Source organism: Lissotriton helveticus, chromosome 2_1 (genome assembly GCF_964261635.1).
Source record: "Lissotriton helveticus chromosome 2_1, aLisHel1.1, whole genome shotgun sequence".
Taxonomy (NCBI): domain Eukaryota; kingdom Metazoa; phylum Chordata; class Amphibia; order Caudata; family Salamandridae; genus Lissotriton; species Lissotriton helveticus.
Window position 1 is genome coordinate 1,622,794,827 of NC_136059.1, and position 16,645 is coordinate 1,622,811,471.

The following is a 16,645-nucleotide window of genomic DNA, read 5'->3' on the forward strand; positions in this document are numbered from 1 at the left end:
TTCTGCTAATATGATCCGATGGATGGTTCAGAGGCCCCTGGGTTGTGGCCAGCTGTGCAAAGAAGCTGCATTCTTTCACGGGGAAGAGAACTAGAAAAATCTCAATTTCACAGATCTCCTTTTGAATTTGAAATACAGCAAGGTTTACAATTGTATGTCATACTTTTAACAATTCCACATTTCCATGATTTATTGTAATATGGGGTTATCTAAAGAACTGCCTGGTATCTTCCTCTGCTTGGATGACGTTGTGAGCTACAAGAGGACTGGTGTAAATCTTATCTCACACAATGGTTTTTATACTCTAGTTTATTAGTGGAATTTTAGACACCAGGATGTTTTGTCCTGCCCTTGAGCTGTGATGTTGGTGTATACAAGAATAAGTAGCTTATTTTGTCATTTTTATTTTTAGGTTGCTACAGTTAGAGGAGCGAATGAGGCAGCAATCAAAGCAAAACTGAGCGCTCTTTGCTGATTTTACAAGTTTGTTTTGCACCATGGCCATTTGGAGTTTCACTGATCCAGGACCACGGGCGAAAGTGAAATTTGAACTCGTGTTATATATTTTATAAACCTTTATTTATATAAATAAAAACTAGTTATAGCAGGCCCTTTTATTAAGGGACTGATTATTTAATCATTTATTTTTCTAATAAATTATTCACTTGAGTCCCTTCCATCTACTTTATTTCATATCAGTGGTATTTGCGATTTCATGTGGGGGTGGTGGCCTGGTAAAATGTGCTCTACCTTTACTGTGTAAAAGGCCCTTTACCAGAAGTGAGCAGTAGTCTGTCTGGACAGGCCTTTTATTCCCACTGAATATTCCTTGGTGGGTTGGAACCATTGGAGGTTGGTTTTCAGAATCCTGGTGCCTCTAACTTCCCGTCTTCCTGAGACTAATGGGAACCGGCAAGGTGAAGCATCAAGAGGAGGGAGTGGGAAGGTAGAGCTCCGTGATCAGATAGACAAAGGGGGATTCCACAAGGAGACTAAGGGAGCAGTGCCACTTGGGGCATGTTTCCTAGGCCTGCTTGTGGTTTCCTAGTCTGGCCCTGGCAACAGTGGTTTCCCATATGGTTCCTAAATTGGAATTATGTAATCATGCCAAATGGAAGGGGTGGCAGGCTAAGGAATTTTTCAAGCTAGAGGATACACGCAAATGGGCTTTAGCCCAGGGTTGGTTCTTTACGCTTGGGAAATGGTATGGCCTTGGCCTGTAGGAGAAACAGATTGTTGCCTGCACGCCCCCCCCCCACGGGGTTTTAGGCCCTGAATCGCTTCACGTTTCTCGTGTCTACTGCCAGCACCAACTCTAACCTTGTAAATGGAGGGCTAATGTTAACCATGTTGCCACCAACTAGACTACTGCCCACAGCATTACAAGTCGCGTGTAATGACATACCACGAACTTGAGTCCATGTTCTAAATAGAGATCTAGAATGATTCAAGCTAGACTGTCACCAGGGAAAGCAGATTTACATTGGATCAAAAATTAATATTGAGATTTCACCGAAGTGAAGCAGGAATAACAACCGCTGTATAATTATCTGCTTTCTGTTCCAAGCAATACGCATGCAGTAATTCGGAAACTAGCACAGTAAAGCAACAGTTTTGTTCTGCAGAATAAATGGGCCTGAGCATGCACTGTGGGGTATTGGAAGTGACAGCAAGTGCTCTTTATTGGGAATTACTGATATGCAACGAACTCAAAATTACAAAATCCGTTTGGTGCAAAGGAGGGAATTCTTTTGTCGTCTTGGTGGAAGTGCATGTTATGCACAGACGGCAGTTGGACACTAAGAAAGAAGGGTGCAAATGGCTTAGTAGTGGTACCTTTTTCCCTAAAAGGTACTACACCTCAGATGCAATGAGACAACCAGTATGGAGAGGAGAAATGTCTCCTCACCCCCTGTCCCCAAGCAAGCACTCAAAATGCAGGGGTATACACGGAGGGAGAGTCAGATGGTCTAGTAGGGTGGAGAGTAAAGAAGCCCAAAGAGGAGTGGGCATGGTGGGTAAACACTAGCGTTAGTGGGGGATAAGGTGGGGTTTCATCTGGTCCAATGACTGGAGTGGTGCAACAGGACCAGGTATTGGTGTGACCAGAGTAATCCTTTGGCTCCTGACTAACTTTGAGTTGCTTGAAAGGAAATCTACGACATGGCTTGCATGTGTGTGGCATTGAAAATCGGTTATTGGTTGTGTAGGTCTAGGCCAGTGATGAGACTGTGGTGTGGCAGTTAGGTGTGTTAAACCATATAGTCTGGTCTCCAAGGATGCATAGGTTTGCATATCTATGGCTGAACTATTTTAAACCTTTTTAAAGTAATATCTTGGTAATGGTATGTTGGATGTTAGTTGTTTTGGTCTTTGGTTTAGATTAAGATACTTTATTCTTTACAACTGGTGTGGTGTCTATTTGCAGTGGTTACACTGTTACTGTGTTATGTACAAATACTTTACAGATTTCCTTGAAGATGAGCCTGAAAGCTCGTGCCAAGTTACCAAGAGGGTGAGCAGGGCGTATCTTAAATGGGAAGGGTCCCTACTTGGACAGGGTGCAAGCCACTGCCAACTAAAGACCCCCAGCTCTAACAGCAGTGAGGATAGCACTTGAGTTCATACTTGACATACAGTGATTGATGTACACTACTGCCAGTACGCAGACCACTGCACAGCCATATACTGTTTTGATTTTTCTGTTTTGCAATGCTGGAGTTTTGAGGCACAATCAACAGTACCTGCATAGTTAGTGTTTGAGCAGGAGAGATTGGTCCCTCAGCTCTAAACGTTCTACAGGGATGTCAAGTGGTATTTTAAATGCCTCACTAGGGAGGACCAGGGCCAAAGGTGCTGTGGACCTGGTCGGCAACCAGGGACCAGGGAGGATGATGAGCACTTAGAGGAGAAGGAACAAAGTCTGCACCTGGGATGGCTGTGGGAGCTAGCATTGCCTGTTGGGTGGGGGGGGGGCAGCCTGAATGGTGGAAGAGCTCCTTCCAGAGGTGGCAGCAGTCTTCCCTCTCTGGATCTATCCCCAGAGGGACTGCAGATAGGTGGGAAGAAAAGAAGTTCCAGTTGGAACATACTTGACTCAAAATGGAGGAGGAAAAAGATGCTTTTGAATAACGAGCTAAGAATGAGACTTGGAACTGGACTTTTGAAGCCATAGAGGCGGAGTTCAGTTCAAATGGTGGCAGCAAACGTGTAATTTCCAGTACTGAGGAAGAAATGCAAATACACTTAACCTTGGTGCCTGACTTGAAGGAGGGTGATACAATACACCAGGGGGTTCAGTTTTGAGAGTTGGCTCCAGAGGTGTGCAGGGTCCTTGAGGTGAAGTGGGTGAACTGGCATGGGAAGTCCTAGTGGTGGAAGGGATGCTGTATTGGCTCTAAGTGTGAGTGACAAGGAAAGGGGTTCCCCCATGGTAGAAGCCCTGGTACGGAAGTATGGAGGCACCCCAGAAGAGTGTGGATTGAGTGGCAGGGACAGTCGGATACTGGCTCAGGAGGGTGATGTAAGGTACATTTCCAAGTGACTGGATGGTGAGGTCGAGGGTAGTGTGCCTAACATGTGTGGAGCTGAATAATTTGATTTGCGGGGAGCATATATTCAGTCAGTTTTCCAGAACTTTTACAACACCTGGTGTAATGTGAGATATCTGATCCCAGTAAGCTTGCACTGGAGGTAACAGCAAACAAAGAGTATTGTACAGAGTTCCCCAGTGGGAGCTAGTGGTTTAGCTCAGTTAGTCTTTTCTCTCAGTAGTTATGAAGGGATAAGTGCATGGTGTAGACCCTTTTCAGAATATAAGGATACCTCACACAGGTTACCGACAGGACAACAACTGTTGTCCCAGCCGATGGCCGTCCAGCGTCATCATCGGTATCCTGCTCCTACGGCAGGCTGGCGGTGCAATGCCTGTCGGGCAGCAAGGGGAGCTGCACTTTAGTGGAGATCTTTTATTCCGAGCCAACGGGTGTGTGTGTGTGAGGGGCCTATAAAGTGCAATAGTGAGCATGGGGGTGTGTGTTTCTAAAAAAAGTCAGTCGAGTCCATTGGGCATTATTTTAATGGTCAGGCTCGCTGCTTTATTAAAAATAAGGGGTATTAAGGAGTGATGGGCAATGGGACCAATCCTTATTCAACCCTTGATGTGAATGCGGTCGACATGTTTCTTGCCATAAGGGCAATTCGTCAGGACCTTAGTGCTCATATGATTGCTGGAATCCTCTTAACTAAGAGTACCCCGGTATACGACCTGTGTAGTGTCGTCCAGAAATGGTTCCATGCGGAGGACCTCCTGGGAACCGTTGTAATTTCTCCTGAAGGCCTCACGAGCTGTCCAGGTGGGGCCAGCAGCGAGTGAGGAGTTCCTCAAAGGTCGCTGATGGCAGGCATCTCAGCACCTACCCCTCCCACGGTGAACCGAAGTCAGGACAGCCAGCACTGGAGGTAAACCTTTTGGGAGTGATCCTTTGGGTGGTGGCTCAGGGTTTCCACCAAATCAACTGAGGTGGATGAGATTTGCAGTGACCCAGATACGTCCCAGTAGAGTGTGATGGGTGCGGGGTACCCATGTCTTGCTTTAGAGGAGATGGGTTGGGAGTGGGCTGAGGCCCAGGTTGCCTAAAACCCAGTCCCAGGACCTGAATTGTTCCAAGAGGGAGCACCAGTAGGGGGGCCTAGTCTGTACTGGGAGGGAATCTCCTTGGGGGGGACCCCCTTGAATCAGGAAAGCTGGCAGGTGGCTGTCAGAGTCCCACTAGTTCTGGTGTCTGGCGGTACCACTCCGGGTGGGAGGGTACAGAAGTCCAGAGAAAGGGGTGAGGGGGATACAGTCCCCAGTGGGTCAGAGGTTGCCAGTTCTAAGGTCAGAGCATTCCAGGACTTACTGGTGAGCCCACTTCTGGCTGTGGGAATCTTCATGCACTGTCAGATAAACAGGAGGCTAGAGGCCCGCACCAGGCAGACCCTCAAACACCTGAGAAAGGTGTTTCCTTGAGGGTAGGGTTGCTCCAATGGAAGTCTTGGCTTGCCAGGCAAAGGTTAAGCCCTGGTTTGGAGGGCCAGGTTTAGGGTGTCACCCCTGATCTAGAGAGAAGGGCAACTACTAGCAGTGTCCCTACTGTTTTGTCTCCTGGGGAAACCACTCTGGGTGGGATGGGGCAGAGCCCCCGGTTGGAGGGAAGTTCTACTCCTGTCTAGCCTAAGGATAAAGACCCTAGGCTTGGAGACAAGTTGCAGGATAGCACTCCTGAAATAGTGGTAGAAATGTGCAGGACACTTACTACACATGCCCTGACAGTTCTGGAGTCTGGGTGTTCCTCTCCACAGTGGAGTGTACTGTATCCCAGACGGGTGGACCGGGTGTGGGAGAGCCCACCCTGGTGTTACGTCCAGCTTCAGGGTACAGACCCTTGGCTGGTGGCCCAGTTTCAGGATGCCATTTCTGACCGGGAGGGAGAGTGGACAAAGGGTGCCAAGCACCTGGGGCTACAACCCTCCACTCTCAGACACCAGAGATTATAGAACCCAGAACAGCCAGGGGCAAGACTCTCCTCCCACAGCTGTCTCTGTTCACGGTGGCTTTCGATCCTGGTGGACATACATTAGGGGTGGAATGAATTTGCGTAATCGCGTTATGCAAATCCTCAAAACAGTAAAAAATCTCCGAACACGCAGAATTGCTTGTTAACAATGCATTTTTTCATGTTCGCAATCGTTTGCGTGCTCGGGGGGAAATATCTTGTGAACATGCACTTTGAGAACGCAAACAAGCAAAACAGTTCGCAAAGTTGCGAACTCAGAATTTTGGGAAATTTCGCGTTCCGCAGGGAACGCAAAATTGCCCAAATTCTGCAAGCAGAATGGAATTTACCGCCCAGGCCAAACAGATGTCTGTGGGGGGGGGGGGGATGTAGGAGTCACGCTCCGGGAGTGGACTGGTCTACACTGTGTTGTCCTTGATTGTATTGTCTGCCTACTGGAGAGAACTCTGTGCCCAAAGTAAGGTTAGGTGCTGCACAGATGGGATCCACAGGTGAGGAGAAGGGTTACCCATGGGTTAGCTTAGTGGGCCCTGAGAATATGGATAGAGGATCCATCTGGGTTCAGAAAGGCATAGAACTGGAATGCGCCCCTTCTGTTTTGGGCCAGAGTCCATGTTCTATTGCTCTAATCGGGGAATTGCAAAGGTATGGATGGGTCTCCCCTGGCTTTAGGCTGGTAGGGGGTTGTGTTTGACCTCGTCCTTTTTCCAGGTTTAGCCCTGACTTTTTGCATTTTTACCTCCTAATTTTGTGACCCTCTTTGCTGCTTCTGCTTTGCTGCTGAAAATGTGCGCATCAGCCTTCCAGCGGCAGTTATTCTGATACAGCACCGCCATGCAGGAGAAGTTCCCATGCACTGCCACCATGCAGCCAAAGAAATCAACAAAGCGCCTGCCTGTGGCTGAAGAAACCGCCACAGCCCAAGTTCAGTGCACCATGTCTCCGAAGACCGAGACTACCATCTTGACTCTGACACAGGCCCTGCTGTGCTTCTGAAGGAATCAACGTATCACCTTTCTGTGGCTGTGAGAAACGACAGTGCCTGTTTTGCTGCTGCATCGACCCTCAGCATCTGAATTTTTCATTCATTACACCTGTGCTCCAAGTCTGCATAGATGCTGGGCTTTAGTAAGGAACCAAGGTTGTGTGTCTGGAGAAACAACGCATCACCTCCTCATCCAGTAAGAAACTGATGCATCGTATCCTCTCACAGTAAGGAGCTGACACATAACCTCCCCTGCATAACAGTAAGGAACCAATGCATCACCTCTCCTGGGAGCAAGAAATTGATGCATCACTTAACCTGCATGTAAGGAACTGACGCATCACCTTGTTTTCTGGTGCCTCACCTCCCCTGTACTTGTAGTTTTGGTCTTGTTTGGTTTAGGTAAAGATACTTTATTCTTCTAAACTGGTGTGGTGTCCATTTGTAGTGTTTTCGTTGCTACTGTGTGTTATGTACAAATACTTTATATACATTGCCTCTGAGATGAGCCTGACTGCTCGTTCCAAGCTACCAAGATGGTGAGCATGGTTTATCTTAGGCGTGTAATCCCCTATCCTAACTAGAAGGAAGGGTTCCTTATTGGACAGGGTGCAAGCCACTGCCAACTAGAGACACCCATTTCTAACATCTAGTTTTAAAATATATAGATGTTCTTTAGGTCTGCTTCAGAAATGTATTAATTACACACAGATATATATATATATATATATATATATATATATATATATATATATATATATATATATATATATATATATATATTCACTGAAAAAACCATAGGTTATAGACCATATATAGTTAGGAATTAGCATTTACAAAACCTTGAAAATTCACTGAAAAAACCATTGGTTATAGACCATATATAGTTAGGAATTAGCATTTAGAAAACCTTATTTTACTCACACAAAACCATTGAATTCCATATATAGTTAGTTGCACTAACTATATATCGCGCACCCGCAATCCACTGCTGATGATGTCACATATTACATCATTCATGACATGGTCAGTGGCATCACTGATGACATCACTGATGACATCTCAAATGACATCACTGATGACATCACTGATGACAACATCCAGTAACTGTATGTTTCTGTAAAGTTAAAATATGTCTTACATATTGAAGAATGAGTGGATGTATAAGTGTCTGGATGAAGGATTTATTAGGTGCATGATTGACTGTATGAGTGAGTGAATAAATGTGTGTCAATGAGTGCATGAGTTAGTGACTAAACTGTCTTAATTTGTGCATCATTATGTCTGTTGTTCTGTAAACTGCTGCATGTGTTGATCAGTAGCTATATGAGTAAGTATATGGGTTATTGATTGGTTGCCCAAGTATTTGTATGGGAGACTGAGTGTGTGTGTGTGGGTGGCTGGGAGGTGTATGACTCTGCATAGATGTGTGAGCAGTTGATTCACTAGATGTATGGGTTCAAAAGTGCATGTGGAAACACCTGTATGGGCGGTTGACTGAGTGCATTGGTGAGTGAATGGATATCTCAGTGCTACATGTCAAAGTAAGTACATATGTAAAACACAGTACATGTGACATTTGACATATATAAATAACTGTGCATAAGAGCCAGTGAATGTGTGAGTGGCTGTATGGATCATTGTGTACTTGTATCAGGCATTGTAAAAGAGAGTAAATATGTGTTAGTATATGTTTGAATAAGTAAGGTGTGTATAACTGTATAGTTGAGGAAATGGAGGTGTGAATGATTCTTTGCATGACTGACTAAGTGTGTGAGTAACTCCATGGATGAGTGACAGTCTGTGAGTATCTGTTTACACTGAGTGTATCTAAGGTTATATTAGAGTCTGAAGAGGTTCATCGTATTATCACATGAATGATGTCATCAGTGATGTGATCAGTAATGTCAAATGAGATGTCATCAGTGATGTCATTTGAGATGTCATCAGTGATGTCATCAGTGATGTCATCAGTGATGTCATTTGAGATGTCATCAGTGATGTCATCAGTGATGTCACTGACCATGTCATGAATGATGTAATATGTGACATCATCAGCAGTGGATTGCGGGTGCGCGATATATAGTTAGTGCAACTAACTATATATGGAATTTCAATGGTTTTGTGTGAGTAAAATAAGGTTTTCTAAATGCTAATTCCTAACTATATATGGTCTATAACCTATGGTTTTTCAGTGAATTTTCAAGGTTTTGTAAATGCTAATTCCTAACTATATATGGTCTATAACCTATGGTTTTTTCAGTGAATTTCATTGGTTTTTTAACAGCTAATATCTGTAGCTGTAGAATGTATTCTTCTTTAAATCCAAAAATATATTTTATGTTTATTAATAATTTTTTTTTAAAATATTTTTTTTTCTTCGTTCCCGCTTCGCGAATCGGGAAGCTTCCCGTTAGCTGACCTTGATGCCGCGAAATAGACCGCGAGCCGGTAAACGTTTCTTTACCGCAACTGCCGCGTTAGAAAACAACATCGTGACGCCTCCCGTCCGCATGACGTTTCGCGTTGTCGCGTGATACGTCATATGACGTGCTACGTTAGCGAACTGGTACGCTTACCGAGTCGCAAAGCACAGGTTTCTGGAAGCAAACCGGGAGGCCCTGCAAAGCGCTTAACGTAAACACAGCAGGTCATGTGACTTGGTAATAACACTTTTCATTGGTTCATTTCACTTTTGGTTTCCTAATGATGTAAGACTAGGTCATATAATCTAAAATGAACACTTTTCATTGGTTGAGAACTATTGTTTTTCCCAAATGATGAAAATCCCTCCTTCTTTCCTCACTCTGACTTTCATCATTGTGAGAGAAAGACCCTTTGTTACCAGTGAGCAATGGCTTCTTTAGTAGCTTCAGCTGGTGCTTCCCCACCACCTCCACCACATCCAAGGAAGAGTGGACCACCTGCTGAAGTTATAATTCAGCAAGAAGAAGAAGAAGAAGAGGAACAGGACGACGAGCACGAAGAGAGACACTTTTTGCCTGAGGAGCCCAGGACGTCTCACCGGAAAGAAAACTTCATTTGGCAATTTTTTTAAATTCCCAAAGGTCAGAAAAAAGTAAATGCAAGATACGTAACTTGCCTTATATGTCAAGATAGACTGTCCAGAGGGACCGACAAAAAATACAGCTTCGGAAACTACACAATGCATCGCCATATGACTAGGTGGCATCCTAACAACTACAGTGCTGCACAGTTTCGTAACGACCTAGATAATCTCCCTATTATGGCCAGAAGATCTGTTGTACCGGAAGTGACGGGACCAGAGGGCAGGGAGATGGTGCCAAATATACAAATGAGATTTGGTGAAGTAAAACAAGTCTGCGTACATTGCAATGGATTCATTTGCTACAGAGAAAGTAGCATCACTCTGATCAACAGAGCTATTGACAATCATATGCAAGTTTGTACGAAACGCCCCAAATAATAAATACTTTTTTTTTGTTTTGTTGCTCCTGTTGAGCCCTTTACAATGAATCGTTTTCATTGCCCCCTCCAAGAAAAACCCCCAAAAATATAAAACTGTTCAGAACATTTCAAAAAAAGTAAAAAAAGTTCAGAAAAATAATAAAAAAAATATAAAACAACAAAAACAATTAAAAAAAAGTTCTTTTCAGAACTACCTCCCCGTTATTAAAAAATTGGTACAATATTTGGAACTGTGCCAACCTCTATTTCTCGTAGTTCGCTTCCCAGTTCGCTCGCCGGTACGCGAACCGGAAGTGAACCAAAAAATGTTTCTAAAAAAAAGAACAGTAAGTATAAGGGAAGGAAACAGACACTTATGTTAAAAGAAAGACAGCTATAGGGGAGTAAACTAGAGATACTATTACCCGTAATCCACTGCTGATGATGTCACATATTACATCATTCATGACATGCTCAGTGACATCATCAGCAGAGGATTGCGGGTTTTTTGGCAACGTGCCTTATCCACGGTTTAATAACGCTGCCTTTTGCTTTATATAAGTTTTCAAATTGTATGAAATATATACCAATAGGTCGTTATGAACCTTTAGGTAGTGCTTTTCTTCATGAGGTCTGGTCGCTTCCATACACATACAGATGTGTCAAAGATGATCAAGAAGTTTATCTGAATGGAGAGGAATGCACTGAGACGCCAGATCATTCACTAATGTGTAGGCACATACAGTTACACGGTTCATGCAACAAACACCGACCAAATATGGCTTGCGTGTTGCAAGGCACGCCAGTTCCTGCTATCATCCCCACGTTCAAGTTGTTGGAAAATGGTAGTTATTTGATGCTCAATAATGAAGATTGTTCTGGGTTAATTAAAAGTATTCCTTTTATCGTAACAGTAAGTGAACGGGTTATTTGCTGCAGAAATGTTCTATTTCCTCCCACACATGAACATAGGGAGTTTTCAATCTGGCCACAAATACCAACCTTGGGAGCAGATTTCAACGGCATGGCAAGAATAAGAGCTCTTTTGTCTCAGAGAGAGGTGGCCTTGAGTTCGGCCCGTGAAACTTTCGTACTTCACATAGCGAACACCCGTACAGAGGTGCAGACCCTTTTCAATACAGATTTGCCTTTCCATTTCAGCAAGATGGTTCGGACTATCTTTAACGCGTCCTCCACAAAGGCCCTGGCGCACTTTTTTAAAGTTGTTACCAGTGGTCTCGTGACTTCATTTGAGAAAATCTTTGGAGTCATCCCTGCTTTCTTTCATTCTATTTTTTCCACTCTTCTTCGTGGATTCCCATTTTTACTTGCATTACTAGCGGACGCTCTTGTGCTTTTTTACATTTTTAAATATGGATGTCCCTCCTGTGCAAGCTCCCGCCCTGCAGCTGCGGACACTGTTCCGCAATCGCATGCTAGAATATTATGGCACAATGCCGTTGGCGATATTAAGCACGGCATATGGATTATCTTTTCGATTCTCCTACTTCACCTGTGTCCAGCCTGTATTTCACTGCCTGACCTGTGATTTTGATTGGGCCATTGATTTGTGTCTCTGCGGACCGGTTTCTCCTGACGTCGACTTTAATCAGCTGATGACTCCTATCATTACTCACAAGTTGGTTTGTCCTGGCGAAAGGATTATGGCTGTGGCATTGATGCATGGACTAATTGGTCCCTGGAATTTACTGGTGGCAACACAGTCTTTCTTGGAACAGAGCTTTCTTGAAAACCCACCGAGCTGTCCTCTGATGGTGATAGAGGATCCGGTGCTGGGAGAGCACGTATGTTCTTTTCCGCTTTTAAATTGGATGGCTGAACTCTTTTCGGATGAAGACGGTGACTTCCTATTGGAGGCTGTTGCAGCTTATTTTGCATACACAGTTATGTCATAGACCTTTTTCATGTTTGATATGCTGAGTACTAGCATTTCATTGACAATTCATTGACTTATTTGTCAAGTTTTTATTATTTAGCTTGCCTATTGGCTTAAGACTCGATAAAGTACTTGGCTGTTTTATTTTTCTTTAGCATTACATTTTCCTAGTTTTTAATGTTTTACCTTGCGGACCGTCCACATATAAAGTTGCAATCTGCTCTCATGAGATGGCACTTCTATTATCTTATTCAGTTCGTTTCCGGATCATGGGGAGGTGTCATCTAGGTCCTGGATATCTTTACACCGTGTTAAGTTAGCATGGGCTCATTACCGGTTTAAACGCCATTTTTCCTTTTTTGCAACTTCTGCACACGACACTTAGTTGTTGCTTTAGCTTTCAACCTAGTAGTTCATCGTGGTTTACATGAGAATAATATGTTATTGCTCTACTATCTGCTTTGCTTGTTAAACTATATCTGTACAGCGAGTGCTGAAGTTTCAAGAACAACACGATACAGAATTGTTATGAGGTCTGATCTCCACGACTTCATACTCATAACATAAGTGCAGCTTCTGCCAATTCTGGGCATGAGGCGGGTTTTATATTGCTTTGCCGAACACACATACACAACAGTTGATGCGGTTCACATGAAGAGAGAGCTGGTGTATGCTGATGTGATTCCTTCAAATCTAAGACACTAAATTATGGGCACGCCCTAAACCAACACAAAGAGACCTTCTTAGCAAATAATATAATATGTGTATTAGGGAGGGTGAGATATAAGCAGCCGCGGGCCGTGGAGGGAGTTACGGTGGGGCAGGGAGGCGGGGAGGGGGAGGGGCAGGGTGGAGCCCTCTCCACCCTGCCCCTCCCCCTCCCCGCCTCCCTGCCCCACCGTAACTCCCTCCACGGCCCGCGGCTGCTTATAAGTGTTGCTAACTCTTATTCATTTACAGCATGTTAACATACTGTCACCATTCGCTTTTTATGTACTAGTAACTATGCTGGTAATTTTGCTACTGATAATATGTGTACTTGTATTATCTAAGATACTACGCCTGAGAAGACGGCATTAGTAAATAAACATTTCAAATACACATGTGTTCTTCTTAACTCCATGTTCTGGTTTCTAAGAAATATATAACGACCGACTGTTCATGAGTTCCACGTATCCTGAGGTACTATAAGTTCATATTCTGGATTGTCTAAACATTGAGAGTTTGTTATATCCAATGTGACACTGTACCTAGCTTGCTAAGGGGTTTTTGATTACTAAGGTGAGTTTTGGGGCACCCTAATTCGCCGAGGTTCCAATCCTCTGTCCACAGTTCTGTGTGAGAACAGAAACCCTGCGACAGGGGCACCCCCGACCCTTGCTGGAGCTTCATCACACTTGCGATACAACTCCAGCAATGCGCCACCTTTACGGCACAGATACATCACGCATCTGTGCTGTTTTTGCCCCATGATGCGCCGCATTGTAAATGCAGCACACCATAGGTGACGGAACAGCGGCACAGAATGACTAACACATCCCTGGTGATGCGCCAGTCATCATAAATCTATCCCTATGCTTCTTATCTTGTTAGAGATGAACCGCCATATGTATCATCAAAGTTTTTTGCATTTCCTAAATAGCGAACTTTAAGGAATAAATAGCGATTCTTTACCATTCCTAGTTTGCGATGAGCTATTTGCTAATTACAAATTACCCATTCATTTCCTTCATTTCCATAGGGCGGTTGGACTCACTTTTAGCTCGAACGGCTGAATGGATTTCCACGAAACTTGGCAAAATTGTAGGGACTGGTAGCCCGATGTGCCTTTGCTATGTCTCAAGATATATGCTCCAGTGGTTTTTATGAAAATTAACTTTGAAATATATATATTGGGCTACATTGGCCTATATATATGTTGGAGCCCAAATGTAGCCCAATGTAGCCCAATGAAGCCCAATGAAGCCCAATGTAGCCCAAAGATGGCCGCCAGAGACAAAAAAAACAAATGTAGCCCAAATATCAGCCAGATGTAGCCCAACTATAGCCCAGTGACAGAATGACCAATCAGCTTCGCAAACCTCTGTTACGCGAAGCGGAGCGCTGTTACAGATATATATCTTTTTTTAACGTTAATTTCTCAAAATCCACTGGAGCACATATATTGAGACCTAGCAAAGGCACATCGGGCTACCAGTCCCTAATATTTTACCAAGTTTCGTGCAAATCCATTCAGCCGTTCGATTATTATTATTATTATTTTTTTTTGCCCCGCGGGGCCCTTTTAAAACCTCCACATCAAACCTAGGGGGTCAGCGAGGATCTACTATGCCCCCTTATGGTCATTTGCCCCTTCGCTTTGGCCTCCTCTTGTCTCTCGATCCTACCGAGAGACAAGATGGCGGCCGCTACGGACTGTTTGGAATGTTTACAGACGCCGGAGAACCAATCAGCTTCGCTTCACAAAGCTCCGTTGCGCGAAAAGTCCGCGAACCGGAGCGCTTCCCGGTCCGCTGTTACAGATATATATCTTTTTTTGAACGTTAATTTCTCAAAATCCACTGAAGCACATATATTGAGACCTACAAAAGGCACATCGGGCTACCAGTCCCTACAATTTTGCCAAGTTTCGTGCAAATCCATTCAGCCGTTCGGGCTAAAAGTGAGGCCAACCGCCCTATGGAAAACTCAATGTTAAAAACACGTTTTGGGACCCCCCTTTTTTCTCGGCCCCCCCTTGACGAAACCCCCCCACATTTTCAGGGGCTGCTCAGAAACAAAATGTTCCATTTTCCTGAAAATTTCAGCCAATTCCGTCCACAAACGCCAAAGTTATTAGACATAGAATTTTCAAAAATCCCATAGAGAAAAAATCCTAACTATATATACCTACTGGCGACCGCCAGTAGGTAATATATATATATATATATATATATATATATATATATATATATATATATTTATATATCTTTATGCTTAGAGGTCGCTGCATTATTTTCCTCTAAGTTATTTGATTAGATATTTATGGGTCCCTGTTTTATTAATCTATCACAATATGTAAATCTTATCATAACTATTTTACCTAGACATGCTTCACTATTGAAATATTGAGGAAAAAATCTAATGAAAAATAAATTAGCTTCAAGTACAACAATTGAAAGTCTGCGTTTGTACAATATTTGTGTATGTAAGCATGTTAGGAAAGTTAGTATGTAGTTTCCATAGGAAGAGCGTTTTTCATTTGCTATTCGCATAGTTTGATGAATCCTTGCGAGATTTTCAAAACTAATATGCTAGTCACTTCAGCTGCTGTCCTGAAAGTTTCAGGGTGATCTATCAACCAGGGGCCGAGAAAAAGGGGGGTCACAAACGCTTTTTCACCATGTTAATTTCCATAGGAAACTTTTGACGCAGCTACAGCCCAAACTGCTGAATGGAATGACACCAAATTTTGAAAAAGGTAGCTCTTGGTCCAGAAAGCACTCTTTTTGTTAAATGGTGTAAATCCGTTCAATAATTGCTGAGAAATTTAAAGATTTCTCAGATGTAAACTGTGGCTGCGGTGGACTCGTGACACCTCCCGATCTAATGCCTGAGATCTGATTGGCTGCCAACACTTCAAACTAGGAAGTGTTGGCAGCCATCTTCTGATGCACAAATGTGGGGGGGGGGCATGCGTCCCCCGCAGCCCAGGAACTGCCACCTCCCTGGACCTATATCAGAAATAATGCATGGGGGGGGTTGCACCCCCGGAGACTGCTACATCCTGGGGCTGAATTAATGGTGTTGGGGGGCGGGGGGGATGTGACCCCCCCTAGTGGAGCCGTAGATGGCCCTAGAGACTGCCACCCCCAGGGCCGGCTCTAGCAATGTCCTGGGGTGGATAGCCTCTGGACATTGCAGTTTGCTATCTCCCGCCTAGCCATGTCAGCAGCTACCTCTGTCCAAAAGCAATGCCAGCTCCCGCACACAGTCACAAACAAGGTGGCCATGCCCCGGGGGATGGGGTCTCTGGAGCAATTTTGCTCCGTGTAGGCCCACTCCACATCATTTAAAAAACAAAAAATATATTATTTAAATTAAGGCCTGGCCCCGCGAGATGGGGTCCTCGAGGCCAAAATAGGCCTGGGGAGGAGGACTGCATGACCACCCCTCTCTTAAAAAAAATCATAAATAAAGGCCTGGCCCCAAGGAATGGGTCCCCAGGGCTGAAATTGGCATCAGGAGGGGGGGCTGCGCAGTCACCATCCCATATAAAACATTTTTTATAAAGGGCAGTCACCAGAGGCCACCCTCCCTTCACCACCACTCTGCAAACGCGGCTCCTGATGCAATGATGGTTGGGCAATGAAATCCCCTTGAATGCTGAAGACCTTTGGGGGCCAACAAGCCCTCTTGTTACCTCCAGTAAGTCCTAGAAAGCTGGATTGCTGAGAGTACTTGAAGGCCATGACCCCTTTCTCCACCCCTCTGCAAACGCACCTCCTGGTACGCTTCCGGTTGAGGAATGAATTCCACTTTACTCCTGAGGGCCTCCGAACTGAAGTGGACTACTTCCCCCAACCAGTAGTGCGTCTGGAGGCGAGTTTGCAGAGCCGTGGAGAAAGGGGGCCTGGCCTCTGACAACCTCTCAGAAATCCAGCTGTGAGGGTGTTACTAGAGGTAGCAGGAGGGGTAGTTGGCCCCCAAGGACCTTCAAGAGCCAAGGGGACTTCATCCCACACTTAGTAGTGCGCCACGGGGTGCGTTTGCAGAGTGGTGGAGAAAGGGGGTGTG

General features: G+C 44.5%; 1 protein-coding gene across 1 annotated transcript in view; it reads left to right on the top strand.

Moving 5' to 3' along the window:
* The window catches only part of LOC144819871 (thioredoxin-like), a 62,231-nt gene extending 61,567 nt beyond the window's left edge, over positions 1 to 664 (top strand). The window contains exon 5 of the mRNA XM_078677595.1: positions 413 to 664. Coding sequence (XP_078533721.1) covers positions 413 to 475 — 63 coding nt within the window. The 3' untranslated portion in view covers positions 476 to 664. The remainder of the gene's footprint in view (positions 1 to 412) is intronic.
* Positions 665 to 16,645: the final 15,981 nt, after the last annotated feature.